This window comes from Gobius niger (assembly GCF_951799975.1).
Source record: "Gobius niger genome assembly, contig: SCAFFOLD_46, whole genome shotgun sequence".
Lineage (NCBI taxonomy): Eukaryota > Metazoa > Chordata > Actinopteri > Gobiiformes > Gobiidae > Gobius > Gobius niger.
The window spans coordinates 164,378-184,802 of NW_027639282.1; the positions used below are offsets into that span (position 1 = coordinate 164,378).

The 20,425-nt window shown below is 49.2% G+C and overlaps 1 protein-coding gene across 1 annotated transcript; it reads left to right on the top strand.

Moving 5' to 3' along the window:
- Positions 1-1,927: 1,927 nt before the first annotated feature.
- bfsp2 (beaded filament structural protein 2, phakinin) lies at positions 1,928-19,640 on the top strand (the record flags this gene model as incomplete). The annotated part of the gene is made up of 9 exons (XM_079583096.1): positions 1,928-2,140; positions 2,479-2,494; positions 9,180-9,355; positions 10,878-10,960; positions 14,056-14,212; positions 16,834-16,986; positions 17,878-17,994; positions 19,125-19,426; positions 19,583-19,640. 9 exons carry the CDS (start codon positions 1,928-1,930, stop codon positions 19,638-19,640), a joined length of 1,275 nt encoding a protein of 424 aa, XP_079439222.1.
- Positions 19,641-20,425: the final 785 nt, after the last annotated feature.

The window sequence follows — 20,425 nt, forward strand, 5'->3', positions numbered from 1 at the left end:
CAAAATGGTGGCTTGACTACATCGTGATACACAAACCAGGATTAACAGGTCCTCATGATGTCCATCTCTAAACTGTCTCATTATACAAAATGGTGGCTTAACTACATCGTGATACACAAACCAGGATTAACGGGTCCTCATGATGTCCATCTCTAAACTGTCTCATTTTACAAAATGGTGGCTTGACTACATCGTGATACACAAACCAGGATTAACGGGTCCTCATAATGTCCATCTCTAAACTGTCTCATACAAAATGGTGGCTTGACTACATCGTGATACACAAACCTGGGTTAACAGGTACTCATAATGTCCATCTCTAAACTGTCTCATTTTACAAAATGGTGGCTTGACTACATCATGATACACAAACCAGGATTAACGGGTCCTCATAATGTCCATCTCTAAACTGTGTCATAACAATACAAAATGGTGGCTTGACTACATCGTGATACACAAACCAGGATTAACGGGTCCTCATAATGTCCATCTCTAAACTGTGTCATAACAATACAAAATGGTGGCTTGACTACATCGTGATACACAAACAAGGATTAACGGGTCCTCATAATGTCCATCTCTAAACTGTCTCATTTTACAAAATGGTGGCTTGACTACATCGTGATGCACAAACCAGGATTAACGGGTCCTCATAATGTCCATCTCTACAACTTTCTCATAAGAATGGTATAAATGGTATAAAAAGTTCTAAAAAATAAGATCCAAAATGGGCCCTGGACCCCATACTCCCGGAGCCCCCCCCCACAGTGCACCACGATCATCATCATTATTAAGGGAAACCTGGAGTCTGCAGGTTCATATTTCAGAGATGAGTTTCCTCCTGAAGCAGCAGCTCAGAGCCATGTGTGTGTGTGTTTGTTTGTGTTAGTTTAGGGGGCGTGTGTGTGTGTATTGTGTGTGTTTGTTTGTGTATAGTTTAGGGGGCGTGTGTGTGTGTATTGTGTGTGCTTGTTTGTGTATAGTTTAGGGGGCGTGTGTGTGTATTGTGTGTGCTTGTTTGTGTATAGTTTAGGGGGCGTGTGTGTGTGTGTATTGTGTGTGTTTGTGTGTAGTTTCGGGGGCGTGTGGTGAACGGTCCAGACGCTGCTGACTCGAGTGTTTGTTCTGAGCCGCAGGAACAAAGCCTGAGCTTCCAGAAGAGACACGACCTTTATATAAACAATCCACACACAGAGCCACGGGTTTCGCTCCTGGACCTCCACACAGTGAGGACCTCCCAGACCTCCCAGACCTCCACACAGTGAGGACCTCCCAGACCTCCCAGACCTCCACACAGTGAGGACCTCCCAGACCTCCACAGACCTCCACACAGTGAGGACCTCCTCAGATCACTGGTTAGAGTAACTTTATATTCTTAAATGCTTCTCTCACTCTCTTCTTTCTCTTCTCTTGTATGAAGGTATAAAGTAAAAAGTACTCAGTAAAACACTACTGCTATAATACTACTATAATACTACTTATACACAACCTGACTGGGCTCGTTCTGTTTCTCTAACGTAGTCGTTCAGATTAATTTAGTGAACAATAATTGATTGTTTTTCATGTGACTCACTGAAGTTTTGTTCAAAGTTTTAGTGCAGTAAAAGAATACTTTAATAGTTACTGAATACTGATGTAGCTGTGTACTCTTCAGAGTGCTGTGATACTTGTAGTACTTTGACTCGTGTACTTCATGCTGTGCTCTGTGTACTCTTCAGAGTGCTGTGATACTTGTAGTACTTTGACTCATGTACTTCATGCTGTGCTCTGTGTACTCTTCAGAGTACTGTGATACTTGTAGTACTTTGACTCGTGTACTTCATGCTGTGCTCTGTGTACTCTTCAGAGTACTCTTGTAGTACTTTGACTCGTGTACTTCATGCTGTTCTGTCTGAAGGTCTAAAGTTTGTGGTTCTGGTTTCAGACGATGCCCGTTTCTCGCCGCAGAGCCTCCGTCCTCGGACACGGCCCCGAGCGGCCCTCAGAGCGCCCCCGGGCCGCTGCTGCGTGTGGGAGCCGTGTGACCGTGTCCTCAGGCATGTGCGGGCCCCGGGCCCCGAGCACGGGCACACGCGTGACCCGCCGCGCCCTGGGCATCAGCAGCGTGTTCCTCCAGGGCACCCGCAGCAGCTCCGCCCCCGTGGTCCCCAAGACAGGTGAGGCATGAGGTGGTCCCCAAGACAGGTGAGGCATGAGGTGGTCCCCAAGACAGGTGAGGTATGAGGTGGTCCCCAAGACAGGTGAGGCATGAGGTGGTCCCCAAGACAGGTGAGACATGAGGTGGTCCCCAAGACAGGTGAGACATGAGGTGGTCCCCAAGACAGGTGAGACATGAGGTGAGACATGAGGTGGTCCCCAAGACAGGTGAGGCATGAGGTGAGACAGGTGAGACATGAGGTGAGACATGAGGTGAGACATGAGGTGAGACATGAGGTGAGACATGAGGTGAGACATGAGGTGAGACAGGTGAGGCATGAGGTGGTCCCTAAGACAGGTGAGACATGAGGTGAGACATGAGGTGAGACATGAGGTGAGACATGAGGTGAGACAGGTGAGGCATGAGGTGGTCCCCAAGACAGGTGAGACATGAGGTGAGACATGAGGTGGTCCCCAAGACAGGTGAGACATGAGGTGGTCCCCAAGACAGGTGAGGCATGAGGTGGTCCCCAAGACAGGTGAGACATGAGGTGAGGCATGAGGTGGTCCCTAAGACAGGTGAGGCATGAGGTGGTCCCCAAGACAGGTGAGACATGAGGTGGTCCCCAAGACAGGTGAGACATGAGGTGGTCCCTAAGACAGGTGAGACATGAGGTGGTCCCTAAGACAGGTGAGGCATGAGGTGGTCCCCAAGACAGGTGAGACATGAGGTGGTCCCTAAGACAGGTGAGACATGAGGTGGTCCCCAAGACAGGTGAGACATGAGGTGGTCCCTAAGACAGGTGAGGCATGAGGTGGTCCCCAAGACAGGTGAGACATGAGGTGGTCCCCAAGACAGGTGAGACATGAGGTGGTCCCCAAGACAGGTGAGGCATGAGGTGGTCCCCAAGACAGGTGAGGCATGAGGTGAGACAGGTGAGACATGAGGTGAGACATGAGGTGAGACATGAGGTGAGACATGAGGTGAGACATGAGGTGAGACATGAGGTGAGACAGGTGAGGCATGAGGTGGTCCCTAAGACAGGTGAGACATGAGGTGAGACATGAGGTGAGACATGAGGTGAGACATGAGGTGAGACAGGTGAGGCATGAGGTGGTCCCCAAGACAGGTGAGACATGAGGTGAGACATGAGGTGGTCCCCAAGACAGGTGAGACATGAGGTGGTCCCCAAGACAGGTGAGGCATGAGGTGGTCCCCAAGACAGGTGAGACATGAGGTGAGGCATGAGGTGGTCCCTAAGACAGGTGAGGCATGAGGTGGTCCCCAAGACAGGTGAGACATGAGGTGGTCCCCAAGACAGGTGAGACATGAGGTGGTCCCTAAGACAGGTGAGGCATGAGGTGGTCCCCAAGACAGGTGAGACATGAGGTGGTCCCCAAGACAGGTGAGACATGAGGTGGTCCCCAAGACAGGTGAGGCATGAGGTGGTCCCCAAGACAGGTGAGGCATGAGGTGGTCCCCAAGACAGGTGAGGCATGAGGTGAGACATGAGGTGAGACATGAGGTGAGACATGAGGTGGTCCCCAAGACAGGTGAGGCATGAGGTGAGACAGGTGAGACATGAGGTGGTCCCCAAGACAGGTGAGGCATGAGGTGGTCCCCAAGACAGGTGAGACATGAGGTGAGACATGAGGTGAGACATGAGGTGAGACATGAGGTGGTCCCCAAGACAGGTGAGGCATGAGGTGAGACAGGTGAGACATGAGGTGGTCCCCAAGACAGGTGAGGCATGAGGTGGTCCCCAAGACAGGTGAGACATGAGGTGAGACATGAGGTGAGACATGAGGTGAGACATGAGGTGGTCCCCAAGACAGGTGAGGCATGAGGTGAGACAGGTGAGGCATGAGGTGGTCCCCAAGACAGGTGAGACATGAGGTGAGACATGAGGTGAGACATGAGGTGAGACATGAGGTGAGACATGAGGTGGTCCCCAAGACAGGTGAGACATGAGGTGAGACAGGTGAGGCATGAGGTGGTCCCCAAGACAGGTGAGACATGAGGTGAGACATGAGGTGAGACATGAGGTGAGACATGAGGTGGTCCCCAAGACAGGTGAGGCATGAGGTGAGACAGGTGAGGCATGAGGTGGTCCCCAAGACAGGTGAGGCATGAGGTGGTCCCCAAGACAGGTGAGACATGAGGTGAGACAGGTGAGACATGAGGTGAGACAGGTGAGACATGAGGTGAGACATGAGGTGAGACATGAGGTGAGACATGAGGTGAGACATGAGGTGAGACATGAGGTGGTCCCCAAGACAGGTGAGACATGAGGTGGTCCCCAAGACAGGTGAGGCATGAGGTGGTCCCCAAGACAGGTGAGACATGAGGTGAGGCATGAGGTGGTCCCTAAGACAGGTGAGGCATGAGGTGGTCCCCAAGACAGGTGAGACATGAGGTGGTCCCCAAGACAGGTGAGACATGAGGTGGTCCCTAAGACAGGTGAGGCATGAGGTGGTCCCCAAGACAGGTGAGACATGAGGTGGTCCCCAAGACAGGTGAGACATGAGGTGGTCCCCAAGACAGGTGAGGCATGAGGTGGTCCCCAAGACAGGTGAGGCATGAGGTGGTCCCCAAGACAGGTGAGACATGAGGTGGTCCCTAAGACAGGTGAGACATGAGGTGAGACATGAGGTGAGACATGAGGTGAGACATGAGGTGGTCCCCAAGACAGGTGAGGCATGAGGTGAGACAGGTGAGACATGAGGTGGTCCCCAAGACAGGTGAGACATGAGGTGGTCCCCAAGACAGGTGAGACATGAGGTGGTCCCCAAGACAGGTGAGACATGAGGTGAGACATGAGGTGAGACATGAGGTGAGACATGAGGTGAGGCATGAGGTGAGGCATGAGGTGAGACATGAGGTGAGACATGAGGTGAGACATGAGGTGAGACATGAGGTGAGACATGAGGTGGTCCCCAAGACAGGTGAGACATGAGGTGAGACATGAGGTGAGACATGAGGTGAGACATGAGGTGAGGCATGAGGTGAGGCATGAGGTGAGACATGAGGTGAGGCATGAGGTGAGGCATGAGGTGAGACATGAGGTGAGACATGAGGTGAGACATGAGGTGAGACATGAGGTGAGACATGAGGTGGTCCCCAAGACAGGTGAGACATGAGGTGAGACATGAGGTGAGACATGAGGTGAGACATGAGGTGAGACATGAGGTGAGACATGAGGTGAGGCATGAGGTGAGACATGAGGTGAGACATGAGGTGAGACATGAGGTGAGACATGAGGTGAGACATGAGGTGGTCCCCAAGACAGGTGAGACATGAGGTGAGACATGAGGTGAGACATGAGGTGAGACATGAGGTGAGACATGAGGTGAGACATGAGGTGAGACATGAGGTGGTCCCTAAGACAGGTGAGACATGAGGTGGTCCCCAAGACAGGTGAGACATGAGGTGGTCCCCAAGACAGGTGAGACATGAGGTGAGACATGAGGTGAGACATGAGGTGAGACATGAGGTGAGACATGAGGTGAGACATGAGGTGAGACATGAGGTGAGACATGAGGTGAGACATGAGGTGGTCCCCAAGACAGGTGAGACATGAGGTGAGACATGAGGTGAGACATGAGGTGAGACATGAGGTGAGACATGAGGTGAGACATGAGGTGAGACATGAGGTGAGACATGAGGTGAGACATGAGGTGAGACATGAGGTGAGACATGAGGTGAGACATGAGGTGAGACATGAGGTGGTCCCCAAGACAGGTGAGACATGAGGTGGTCCCCAAGACAGGTGAGACATGAGGTGAGACATGAGGTGGTCCCCAAGACAGGTGAGACATGAGGTGAGACAGGTGAGACATGAGGTGGTCCCTAAGACAGGTGAGACATGAGGTGAGACATGAGGTGAGACATGAGGTGGTCCCCAAGACAGGTGAGACATGAGGTGGTCCCCAAGACAGGTGAGACATGAGGTGGTCCCCAAGACAGGTGAGACATGAGGTGGTCCCTAAGACAGGTGAGGCATGAGGTGGTCCCCAAGACAGGTGAGACATGAGGTGGTCCCCAAGACAGGTGAGACATGAGGTGGTCCCCAAGACAGGTGAGGCATGAGGTGGTCCCCAAGACAGGTGAGGCATGAGGTGGTCCCCAAGACAGGTGAGACATGAGGTGGTCCCTAAGACAGGTGAGACATGAGGTGAGACATGAGGTGAGACATGAGGTGAGACATGAGGTGGTCCCCAAGACAGGTGAGGCATGAGGTGAGACATGAGGTGAGACATGAGGTGAGACATGAGGTGAGGCATGAGGTGAGGCATGAGGTGAGACATGAGGTGAGACATGAGGTGAGACATGAGGTGAGACATGAGGTGAGGCATGAGGTGAGACATGAGGTGAGACATGAGGTGAGACATGAGGTGAGACATGAGGTGAGACATGAGGTGGTCCCCAAGACAGGTGAGACATGAGGTGAGACATGAGGTGAGACATGAGGTGAGACATGAGGTGAGACATGAGGTGAGACATGAGGTGAGACATGAGGTGAGACATGAGGTGGTCCCTAAGACAGGTGAGACATGAGGTGGTCCCCAAGACAGGTGAGACATGAGGTGGTCCCCAAGACAGGTGAGACATGAGGTGAGACATGAGGTGAGACATGAGGTGAGACATGAGGTGAGACATGAGGTGAGACATGAGGTGAGACATGAGGTGAGACATGAGGTGAGACATGAGGTGAGACATGAGGTGAGACATGAGGTGAGACATGAGGTGAGACATGAGGTGAGACATGAGGTGAGACATGAGGTGAGACATGAGGTGAGACATGAGGTGAGACATGAGGTGGTCCCCAAGACAGGTGAGACATGAGGTGGTCCCCAAGACAGGTGAGACATGAGGTGAGACATGAGGTGGTCCCCAAGACAGGTGAGGCATGAGGTGGTCCCCAAGACAGGTGAGACATGAGGTGGTCCCTAAGACAGGTGAGACATGAGGTGAGACATGAGGTGAGGCATGAGGTGAGACATGAGGTGAGACATGAGGTGAGACATGAGGTGAGACATGAGGTGAGGCATGAGGTGAGACATGAGGTGAGACATGAGGTGAGGCATGAGGTGAGACATGAGGTGAGACATGAGGTGAGACATGAGGTGGTCCCCAAGACAGGTGAGACATGAGGTGAGACATGAGGTGAGACATGAGGTGAGACATGAGGTGAGACATGAGGTGAGACATGAGGTGAGACATGAGGTGAGACATGAGGTGAGACATGAGGTGGTCCCTAAGACAGGTGAGACATGAGGTGGTCCCCAAGACAGGTGAGACATGAGGTGGTCCCCAAGACAGGTGAGACATGAGGTGAGACATGAGGTGAGACATGAGGTGAGACATGAGGTGAGACATGAGGTGGTCCCTAAGACAGGTGAGACATGAGGTGGTCCCCAAGACAGGTGAGGCATGAGGTGGTCCCCAAGACAGGTGAGACATGAGGTGGTCCCCAAGACAGGTGAGGCATGAGGTGGTCCCCAAGACAGGTGAGACATGAGGTGGTCCCCAAGACAGGTGAGGCATGAGGTGGTCCCCAAGACAGGTGAGGCATGAGGTGGTCCCCAAGACAGGTGAGGCATGAGGTGGTCCCCAAGACAGGTGAGGCATGAGGTGGTCCCCAAGACAGGTGAGACATGAGGTGGTCCCTAAGACAGGTGAGACATGAGGTGGTCCCCAAGACAGGTGAGACATGAGGTGAGACATGAGGTGAGACATGAGGTGAGACATGAGGTGAGACATGAGGTGAGGCATGAGGTGAGACATGAGGTGAGACAGGTGAGGCATGAGGTGGTCCCCAAGACAGGTGAGACATGAGGTGAGACATGAGGTGGTCCCCAAGACAGGTGAGGCATGAGGTGAGACATGAGGTGGTCCCCAAGACAGGTGAGGTATGAGGTGGTCCCCAAGACAGGTGAGGCATGAGGTGAGACATGAGGTGGTCCCCAAGACAGGTGAGGTATGAGGTGAGACATGAGGTGGTCCCCAAGACAGGTGAGGTATGAGGTGGTCCCCAAGACAGGTGAGACATGAGGTGGTCCCCAAGACAGGTGAGGCATGAGGTGAGACATGAGGTGAGACATGAGGTGAGACATGAGGTGGTCCCCAAGACAGGTGAGACATGAGGTGAGACATGAGGTGAGACATGAGGTGAGACATGAGGTAGTCCCCAAGACAGGTGAGGCATGAGGTGGTCCCCAAGACAGGTGAGGCATGAGGTGGTCCCCAAGACAGGTGAGGCATGAGGTGAGACATGTGAGACATGAGGTGGTCCCCAAGACAGGTGAGACATGAGGTGGTCCCCAAGACAGGTGAGGCATGAGGTGGTCCCCAAGACAGGTGAGACATGAGGTGAGACATGAGGTGGTCCCTAAGACAGGTGAGACATGAGGTGGTCCCCAAGACAGGTGAGGTATGAGGTGGTCCCCAAGACAGGTGAGACATGAGGTGAGACATGAGGTGAGACATGAGGTGGTCCCCAAGACAGGTGAGACATGAGGTGGTCCCCAAGACAGGTGAGGTATGAGGTGGTCCCCAAGACAGGTGAGACATGAGGTGAGACATGAGGTGAGACATGAGGTGGTCTGGTCTGGACTGGGCTGGTCTCTGGTGTTAAAGGTTTTTGTCTCAGGCCCTGCGGCGTCTGGACTGGGCTGGTCTCTGGTGTTAAAGGTTTTTGTCTCAGGCCCTGCGGCGTCTGGACTGGGCTGGTCTCTGGTGTTAAAGGTTTTTGTCTCCAGGCCCTGCGGCGTCTGGACTGGGCTGGTCTCTGGTGTTAAAGGTTTTTGTCTCCAGGCCCTGCGGCGTCTGGACTGGGCTGGTCTCTGGTGTTAAAGGTTTTTGTCTCCAGGCCCTGCGGCGTCTGGACTGGGCTGGTCTCTGGTGTTAAAGGTTTTTGTCTCAGGCCCTGCGGCGTCTGGACTGGGCTGGTCTCTGGTCTCTGGTGTTAAAGGTTTTTGTCTCCAGGCCCTGCGGCGTCTGGACTGGGCTGGTCTCTGGTGTTAAAGGTTTTTGTCTCCAGGCCCTGCGGCGTCTGGACTGGGCTGGTCTCTGGTGGACTACAGAGATAAAGTCCAGGCCTTGGAGCAGCTGAACCTGGAGCTGGAGTCTCAGATCCGAAACGTCCTGCAGCAGCGAGCCGACAGCGCCACCTCCTGGGAGCCGCTCAGGGCGCAGTGGGAGCAGCTGTACCGGCAGGTGGGGCATCTGACGCACTCTGACGTCATGTTTCTGTGACTTAGATGAGACCAAACTCTTCATCCTCATCAGTTACTGCAGCTGCTCAGCGTCTGTGTAGGCTCTCAGTCTTTCAGGAGTTTTCCATCTTCAATGCAGGTTCTTAAGTCCTCGTCTGTACTCTGTAGTTGAAGTGTCTGCAACTACAGAGTACAGACGAGGACTCAAGAACCTTCACCTGAAGGAGCTTCTTCACAGACAGATATAAAGTGGAGCAGAAACATCTGGTTTGATAATGACACACTTTAGTCTGTGGCCTTCGTGTCATTTAGACCCACTGTTACGTTCCAGGCATTTGGATGCAGGTGACACCAGGTGACACCAGGGGGCGCCCTCCAACCTCCTCAGTGTAAATGTGACTTTCTTCAGTGAGACTTTAGGTCAGACATGAGTGACAGTAACATGAGGCTAAACACAGTGAGCTCTTTGTTTCCAGTAAAAAGGCTGAGGCCTCATTGCTCTTCAGTCACAGAGTGAGAAGTGAAGAAGGAAGTCATGGAGCTTCTGCTTCAGACAGAACTTCAGACTTCTGCTGGATATAAGAGTTACACTATGTCATGTTATGAAACTCAAACATTATGTTTTTTCTACATATTTGAGTTCCAGAATATGATATGACTCTTACCTGCAGCAGAGTCTGAAGTTCTGTCTAAAGCAGAAGCTCCATGACTTCCTTCTTCACTTCTCAGTCTGTGCCTGAAGAGCAATGAGGCCTCAGCCTTTTTACTGGAAACAAAGAGCTCAGTGTGTTTAGCCTCATGTTACTGTCACTCATGTCTGACCTAAAGTCTCTCTGAAGAAAGTCACATTTACACTGAGAGGGTTGAAGAGCGCCCCCTGGTGTCACCTGCATCCAAATGCCTGGAACATAACAGCGGTTCAAAATGACCCACGAAGGCCACACGAGGGATAAGAGGACAGTGATTTAAAGGGGCTGGAAGCAAGTTTGCCATTTTATACTCACTACTGCCACCTCAGGCCACATGTGTAACTGCACCTTCTATATTAAGCTCGTGCATGACGGCAATTCGGGCCGAAGTGACACATTTTTGAGTGACCGTACAGGATTTTAGAGGCAGTTGTGGTGAACAGGTCTGAGCTCATTCTACACATTAGGACATGGCTGGAACATGTAGGGGGAGGAAAATACTTAATTTTAACATTTTTAAACTCTGTATAGTCCCTTTAAACAGAAGAGACTCGCTCCACAGGTTTATGATGTTATATTATTTTAAAGTGTATACTTGAGGCCTGTGTGCAGCTCTGTGTCAGGAACAGGAACGAGGAGCAGCTCACTGGGAAATGACAAAATATGACAGTTTCCAATTTCTTTCTGAAATCTGCGTAAAAAATGTTTGACGGTCAGAGAAAAGCCTGTGAAACGTGACGGGAGAATCGTCTGGGAGGATTTTCTTGTGTTTGTCTGAGCCCAGACCTGAGGAACATGTTTGAATCTGAGGAAGGGCATCTGACTGTGTTTCAGGTGAGTGAGTGGATTCTGTCCAACGCGAGGCTCATGTTGGAGTCGGAGAACATCCAGAACAACGCGGACGACTTCAAAGACCGGTGAGCAACAGCGCCCCCTCAGGCCTCAGTCTGACACTACACACAGCACACACAGCGCCCCCTCAGGCCTCACTCTGACACTACACACAGCACACACAGCGCCCCCGCAGGCCTCAGTCTGACATTACACACATTACACACATTACACACAGCACACACAGCGCCCCCTCAGGCCTCAGTCTGACATTACACACAGCACACACAGCGCCCCCTCAGGCTTCAGTCTGACATTACACACATTACACACATTACACACAGCGCCCCTCAGGCCTCAGTCTGACACTACACACAGTACACACAGCGCCCCCTCAGGCCTCAGTCTGACATTACACACATCACACACAGCGCCCCCTCAGGCCTCAGTCTGACATTACACACATTACACACAGCGCCCCCGCAGGCCTCAGTCTGACATTACACACATTACACACAGCGCCCCCTCAGGCCTCAGTCTGACATTACACACAGTACACACAGTACACACAGCGCCCCCTCAGGCCTCAGTCTGACACTACACACAGTACACACAGCGCCCCCTCAGGCCTCAGTCTGACATTACACACATTACACACAGCGCCCCCTCAGGCCTCAGTCTGACATTACACACAGCACACACAGCGCCCCCTCAGGCCTCAGTCTGACATTACACACAGTACACACAGCGCCCCCTCAGGCCTCAGTCTGACATTACACACAGCACACACAGCGCCCCCTCAGGCCTCAGTCTGACACTACACACAGTACACACAGCGCCCCCTCAGGCCTCAGTCTGACACTACACACATTACACACAGCGCCCCCTCAGGCCTCAGTCTGACATTACACACATTACACACAGTACACACAGCGCCCCCGCAGGCCTCAGTCTGACACTACACACAGTACACACAGTACACACAGCGCCCCCGCAGGCCTCAGTCTGACACTACACACATTACACACAGTACACACAGCGCCCCCTCAGGCCTCAGTCTGACACTACACACATTACACACAGTACACACAGCGCCCCCTCAGGCCTCAGTCTGACATTACACACAGCACATACAGCGCCCCCTCAGGCCTCAGTCTGACACTACACACAGTACACACAGCGCCCCCTCAGGCCTCAGTCTGACAGTACACACAGCACACACAGCGCCCCCGCAGGCCTCAGTCTGACATTACACACAGCACATACAGCGCCCCCTCAGGCCTCAGTCTGACACTACACACATTACACACAGCACACACAGCGCCCCCTCAGGCCTCAGTCTGACATTACACACATTACACACAGTACACACAGCGCCCCCGCAGGCCTCAGTCTGACACTACACACATTACACACAGCACACACAGCGCCCCCTCAGGCCTCAGTCTGACATTACACACATTACACACAGTACACACAGCGCCCCCGCAGGCCTCAGTCTGACACTACACACATTACACACAGTACACACAGCGCCCCCTCAGGCCTCAGTCTGACACTACACACATTACACACAGCACACACAGCGCCCCCTCAGGCCTCAGTCTGACATTACACACATTACACACAGTACACACAGCGCCCCCGCAGGCCTCAGTCTGACACTACACACATTACACACAGCACACACAGCGCCCCCTCAGGCCTCAGTCTGACATTACACACATTACACACAGTACACACAGCGCCCCCTCAGGCCTCAGTCTGACATTACACACAGTACACACAGCGCCCCCTCAGGCCTCAGTCTGACATTACACACATTACACACAGTACACACAGCGCCCCCTCAGGCCTCAGTCTGACATTACACACAGCACACACAGCGCCCCCGCAGGCCTCAGTCTGACATTACACACAGCACACACAGCGCCCCCGCAGGCCTCAGTCTGACATTACACACAGTACACACAGCGCCCCCCCAGGCCTCAGTCTGACACTACACACATTACACACAGCGCCCCCTTAGGCCTCAGTCTGACAGTACACACAGCACACACAGCGCCCCCTCAGGCCTCAGTCTGACATTACACACAGCACACACAGCGCCCCCGCAGGCCTCAGTCTGACATTACACACAGTACACACAGCGCCCCCTCAGGCCTCAGTCTGACAGTACACACAGCACACACAGCGCCCCCTCAGGCCTCAGTCTGACATTACACACAGCACACACAGCGCCCCCTCAGGCCTCAGTCTGACATTACACACAGCACACACAGCGCCCCCCCAGGCCTCAGTCTGACACTACACACAGCACACACAGCGCCCCCGCAGGCCTCAGTCTGACATTACACACATTACACACAGCGCCCCCTCAGGCCTCAGTCTGACATTACACACATTACACACAGCGCCCCCTCAGGCCTCAGTCTGACATTACACACAGTACACACAGCGCCCCCTCAGGCCTCAGTCTGACATTACACACATTACACACAGCGCCCCCTCAGGCCTCAGTCTGACATTACACACATTACACACAGCGCCCCCTCAGGCCTCAGTCTGACATTACACACATTACACACAGCGCCCCCTCAGGCCTCAGTCTGACAGTACACACATTACACACAGCGCCCCCGCAGGCCTCAGTCTGACATTACACACAGCACACACAGCGCCCCCGCAGGCCTCAGTCTGACATTACACACAGCACACACAGCGCCCCCTCAGGCCTCAGTCTGACATTACACACAGCACACACAGCGCCCCCTCAGGCCTCAGTCTGACATTACACACATTACACACAGCGCCCCCGCAGACCTCAGTCTGACATTACACACAGCACACACAGCGCCCCCTCAGGCCTCAGTCTGACATTACACACAGCACACACAGCGCCCCCTCAGGCCTCAGTCTGACATTACACACAGCACACACAGCGCCCCCTCAGGCCTCAGTCTGACATTACACACAGCACACACAGCGCCCCCTCAGGCCTCAGTCTGACATTACACACAGCACACACAGCGCCCCCTCAGGCCTCAGTCTGACACTACACACAGCACACACAGCGCCCCCGCAGGCCTCCCATGTTTCCCTTTGTGATGTCACAGGGTGAACTGTTTCCCTTTGTGATGTCACAGGGTGGACTCCCATGTTTCCCTTTGTGATGTCACAGGGTGGACTCCCAGAGGCCCTGGCGGCAGGATCTGGAGGAGGAGATCGAGGCGCTGCACAAAGTCGTGGACGAAGCGTCTCAGACTCGAGTCGACCTGCATCAGCGCAGCGACGACCTGTGGGCGGAGCTACAGCAGCTGCAGCTCGAGCACCAGCAGGTGAGGGGCGGGGCCACAGGTGAGGGGCGGGGCCACAGGTGAGGGGCGGGGCCACAGGTGAGGGGCGGGGCCACAGGTGAGGGGCGGGGCCACAGAACCAGTGTAAAAAGACCAGTTTCTGTGATTAACAGCGTGTGGTTAAAAGATTCTCCAGGGCTTTGTGTTAAAACTGAGATTTATCCGTGACGTCAAAGTGTTTAACCTCTTAACCCCCGCCTGAACCGAGAGGGTGTTTCTCCTCACGTCAGCAGATCGTTTTTCCATCATTGTTTTGTTGGTATTCAACTCGTTTTTTTTTTACTTTTTTGTCATTTTTTTGCCATGTGTTCTAAATTTTTTGTCATTTTTTGTAATTTTTTTTCTTCTATTTTTTATCACATTTTCGTCAAATTTTTGTCATTTTTTGTCATTTTTTTTTGTCATTTTTTGTCACATTTTTGTCATTTTTTGTCAAATTTTTTTGTCATTTTTTGTCACATTTTTGTCATTTTTTGTCACATTTTTTTGTCATTTTTTGTCATTTTTTTGTCATTTTTTTGTCACATTTTTGTCATTTTTTGTCACATTTTTTTGTCATTTTTTGTCACATTTTTGTCATTTTTTGTCACATTTTTTTGTCATTTTTTGTCACATTTTTGTCATTTTTTTGTCACATTTTTGTCATTTTTTGTCACATTTTTTTGTCATTTTTTGTCACATTTTTGTCATTTTTTGTCACATTTTTGTCATTTTTTGTCACATTTTCGTCATTTTTTTGTCATTTTTTTGTCACATTTTTGTCATTTTTTTGTCACATTTTTGTCATTTTTTTTGTCACATTTTTTTCATTTTTTGTCACATTTTTGTCATTTTTTTGTCACATTTTTGTCATTTTTTGTCACATTTTTTGTCATTTTTTGTCACATTTTTGTCACATTTTTGTCACATTTTTGTCATTTTTTTGTCACATTTTTGTCATTTTTTTGTCACTTTTTTGTCACATTTTTGTCATTTTTTTGTCATTTTTTTGTCACATTTTTGTCATTTTTTGTCACATTTTTGTCATTTTTTTTGTCACATTTTTTTCATTTTTTGTCACATTTTTGTCATTTTTTTGTCACATTTTTGTCATTTTTTGTCACATTTTTTGTCATTTTTTGTCACATTTTTGTCACATTTTTGTCACATTTTTGTCATTTTTTTGTCACATTTTTGTCATTTTTTGTCACATTTTTTGTCATTTTTTGTCACATTTTTGTCACATTTTTGTCACATTTTTGTCATTTTTTGTCATTTTTTGTCACATTTTTGTCACATTTTTGTCACATTTTTGTCACATTTTTGTCATTTTTTTGTCACATTTTTGTCATTTTTTGTCACATTTTTGTCATTTTTTTGTCACATTTTTGTCATTTTTTTGTCACATTTTTTTCATTTTTTGTCACATTTTTGTCATTTTTTGTCACATTTTTGTCATTTTTTTGTCACATTTTTGTCATTTTTTTGTCACATTTTTGTCATTTTTTGTCACATTTTTGTCATTTTTTTTCATTTTTTTTGTCACATTTTCGTCATTTTTTTGTCATTTTTTTGTCACATTTTTGTCATTTTTTTGTCACATTTTTGTCATTTTTTTTGTCACATTTTTTTCATTTTTTGTCACATTTTTGTCATTTTTTTGTCACATTTTTGTCATTTTTTGTCACATTTTTTGTCATTTTTTGTCACATTTTTGTCACATTTTTGTCACATTTTTGTCATTTTTTTGTCACATTTTTGTCATTTTTTTGTCACTTTTTTGTCACATTTTTGTCATTTTTTTGTCATTTTTTTGTCACATTTTTGTCATTTTTTGTCACATTTTTTTCATTTTTTGTCACATTTTTGTCATTTTTTTGTCACATTTTTGTCATTTTTTGTCACATTTTTTGTCATTTTTTGTCACATTTTTGTCACATTTTTGTCACATTTTTGTCATTTTTTTGTCACATTTTTGTCATTTTTTGTCACATTTTTTGTCATTTTTTGTCACATTTTTGTCACATTTTTGTCACATTTTTGTCATTTTTTGTCATTTTTTGTCACATTTTTGTCACATTTTTGTCACATTTTTGTCACATTTTTGTCATTTTTTTGTCACATTTTTGTCATTTTTTGTCACATTTTTGTCATTTTTTTGTCACATTTTTGTCATTTTTTTGTCACATTTTTTTCATTTTTTGTCACATTTTTGTCATTTTTTGTCACATTTTTGTCATTTTTTTGTCACATTTTTGTCATTTTTTGTCACATTTTTGTCATTTTTTGTCATTTTTTGTCACATTTTTGTCACATTTCCATCATTGTTTTCGTCCCAGTTTTGTTGCTTTTTTCTCACCTTTTTTCCAGAAGCTTTTGGATTGGGGTAAAGCCAAACTGGAGGAAAAGTGCTCGGTTCAGGCGGGAGTTAAGGGGTTAAAGCGACACGAGTTCAGAGTTCTGGCGTCGCCGCAGATAAACCAGACTCAGGTTTTTCCTTTTGTTCTTCGCTCCAGAAAAGTGTTTCCTTCTTTTTCTGAGTTTGTGGACGGAGGTTCCGTTTGTTGGAACTTCACGTCTTTGTCTGTGGTTCTCCTGAGTCTGACTGTGAGCGCCCCCTGCAGGACGTGCGTGGACTCTACACTCAGATGAGCGCTCAGGACCTGGACGAGCCTGACCTCACCCAGACCGGCCTGGACCAGGTCCTGGACCACATCCGGACTCACTGGGAGAGAGTCTGTGAGGAGAACCGTCTGCGGAGCAACGAGGAGAGACAGGTGAGGAGGAGGAGGAGAGACAGGTGAGGAGGAGGAGGAGGAGAGAGCCTGAGGGAGAACCAGAGGAGAAACAGGTGAGGAGGAGAGAGCCTGAGGGAGAGACAGAGGGAGAACCAGGTGAGGAGGAGGAGAGAGCCTGAGGGAGAACCAGAGGGAGAAACAAGTGAGAGCCAGAGGGAGAAACAGGTGAGGAGGAGGAGGAGAGAACCAGAGGGAGAACCAGAGGGAGAACCAGAGGGAGAAACAGGTGAGAACCAGAGGGAGAACCAGAGGGAGAACCAGAGGGAGAACCTGAGGGAGAACCAGAGGGAGAGCCTGAGGGAGAAACAGGTGAGGAGGAGGTGAGAGCCTGAGGGAGAACCAGAGGGAGAACCAGAGGGAGAACCAGAGGGAGAACCAGAGGGAGAACCAGAGGGAGAAACAGGTGAGAACCAGAGGGAGAACCAGAGGGAGAAACAGGTGAGAACCAGAGGGAGAACCAGAGGGAGAACCAGAGGGAGAACCAGAGGGAGAACCAGAGGGAGAACCAGAGGGAGAACCAGAGGGAGAACCAGAGGAGAAACAGGTGAGGAGTAAGAAGAGAGAGGCAGAGGGAGAAACAGGTGAGAACCAGAGGGAGAGCCTGAGGGAGAAACAGGTGAGGAGGAGGTGAGAGCCTGAGGGAGAACCAGAGGGAGAACCAGAGGAGAAACAGGTGAGGAGTAAGAAGAGAGAGGCAGAGGGAGAAACAGGTGAGGCCCAGAGGGAGAAACAGGTGAGAAACAGAGGGAGAAACAGAGGGAGAAACAGGTGAGAACCAGAGGGAGAAACAGGTGAGAGCCAGAGGGAGAAACAGGTGACCCGGTTCTCTGCAGGTTCTGATCTGTATCTCTGCTGGTTCTGCTGTTCCAGGAGCCGGTGTCCCTGAGTCCTGACCAGGAGAAGATCGAGGGCCTAAAGACTGAAGTCCAAGACGCCTCCAACAAACTCCAGAGTCTGCAGGCGCAGACGGAGTCTCTGCGCGCCCTGGTGAGGACCACACACTCTGAGACACGGTTACACATGTTTACAGATGTTTACAGATGTTTACAGATGTTTACAGATGTTTACACATGTTTACACATGTTTACACATGTTTACAGATGTTTACAGATGTTTACACATGTTTACACATGTTTACAGATGTTTACAGATGTTTACACATGTTTACACATGTTTACACATGTTTACAGATGTTTACAGATGTTTACAGATGTTTACAGATGTTTACACATGTTTACACATGTTTACAGATGTTTACAGATGTTTACACATGTTTACACATGTTTACACATGTTTACACATGTTTACACATGTTTACAGATGTTTACAGATGTTTACACATGTTTACACATGTTTACAGATGTTTACAGATGTTTACACATGTTTACACATGTTTACACATGTTTACACATGTTTACACATGTTTACACATGTTTACAGATGTTTACACATGTTTACACATGTTTACACATGTTTACACATGTTTACAGATGTTTACAGATGTTTACAGATGTTTACACATGTTTACACATTCAGGGTCTAAATCCTCCATGAGAGTCCAGACCTTTGGAGACGTGACTTTAGATCCGAGTGAGCCTGATAGAAAAGGATAACACAGGTTTGTGTCTAGTTTAACTCAGGAAAAAACACAAGGTTTATTTATGACGTTTTGTCGCTTTGAGCCGGAGATTCATCCAGAATCAGAGATTATTGATGAAAATATGAGAAAACATGAAATAAAACTTTTCTGTCATTTCAAAATAAGGCGTTTTAGTCACGAAAATCTAAATAATGAGACGGGTTTAAATGTGTGCTTTTATTGTGGGACATATTAGTTACAAAACATCCCAAACCTTTCCCAAAACTTTTTTTCAAACTTTCCAAAATTTTTTCCAAACAATCCGAACTTTTCCAAAAATGTTGTGAAAACTTTCCAACATTTTTTTTTTAAATTTTCCAAACTTTTTCACATTTTTCTCCAAACTTTCTAAACTTTCCCAAAAATGTTTTCACAACTTTCCAACATTTTTCCAAAACTTTTTCACATTTTATCCAAACTTTCCAACATTTTATTTCCAAACTTTCCAAACCTTTTCCTACCTGTCCTCCTCCCACAGAAGCGTGGTCTGGAGGCCTCGCTCTCCGACGCTCGGCACTGGCAGGACGTGGAGCTGCAGAACCTGGGCTCGGTCGTGTCGCGGCTGGAGGCGGAGCTAAACCAGGTGCGCGGGGAGGCGGAGACTCAGCGCCGCGACCTGGACACGCTCGTCAGTAACAAACAGAGACTGGAGCACGAGGTGGCGCTGTACCACGCCCTGCTGCAGGGGGAGGAGGCTCGCTACGGCGACCGCCTGCAGGGGGAGGGGCCTGGCGAGGGGCGGAGCCAGGAGGCGGAGACCAGAGAGGCGCCGCAGCAGCAGTAAGTCTGTACGACAGTCAGACGTTATCCTCTAAATGATTCGGTGATATTTTGACCATACTTGGTTTTCGATTCTGTTTCGAAGCCGATCTTTTTGCCGATCTTGTTGTCGATCTTGTGGCCGATCTCTGTGATGATGTTCTTGTGTTTGTTCAGAGTCCACGCGGAGCCCGGAGGAGCCGCCCCTGACGCCTCGGCCCCCGACGCCTCCTGAACCCGGGTCAGGCTCTGCTGTCGTCGCCGTGGAGACCAGGCCTGTGCTGTGATTGGTTCTTCAGAGTCATGTGACTGAGTTTGAATGAAAGTGAATAAAAGAGTTTTAAACAAAGTCTTCAGATGTTTCCTCCTTTACGTCAGGTCTGCAGGACGAGGAACATGAGTTTAATCACAGATGTTTGATCTTTAAACATCAGCAAGAAAAACATTTAAGACAAACAAGAAACAGAAGGAGCTGCTCCTCACAGACCACCTCACAGACCACCTCACAGACCACCTCACAGACCACAGACCACCTCACAGACCACCACCTCACAGACCACCTCACAGACCACCTCACAGACCTCCTCACAGACCACCTCACAGACCACCTCACAGACCACCTCACAGACCACCTCACAGACCACCTCACAGACCACATCACAGACCACCTCACAGACCACCTCACAGACCACCTCACAGACCACCTCACAGACCATCACAGACCTCCTCACAGACCACCTCACGGACCACCTCACAGACCACCTCACATGAGAAAAGAAGTGTCTAAATGCACACGCAGTTTATCTGTCAGATTTAGGTCTAACTAAAGCCTTACTTAGTTTAGTTTAGTTTAGTTTTTTTAAGCAACAGATGCACACAGGTATAGAGTTCAGGAATGTGACGTCATATCACTAAGCATTATGGGATTAGCAGCAATTGTAAACTAATGGAGATTTTAAAAGTTAAAATACTGGAGTTATTGTTCACATTAAAACACTTGGAGACCACAGTGAGTTAGGT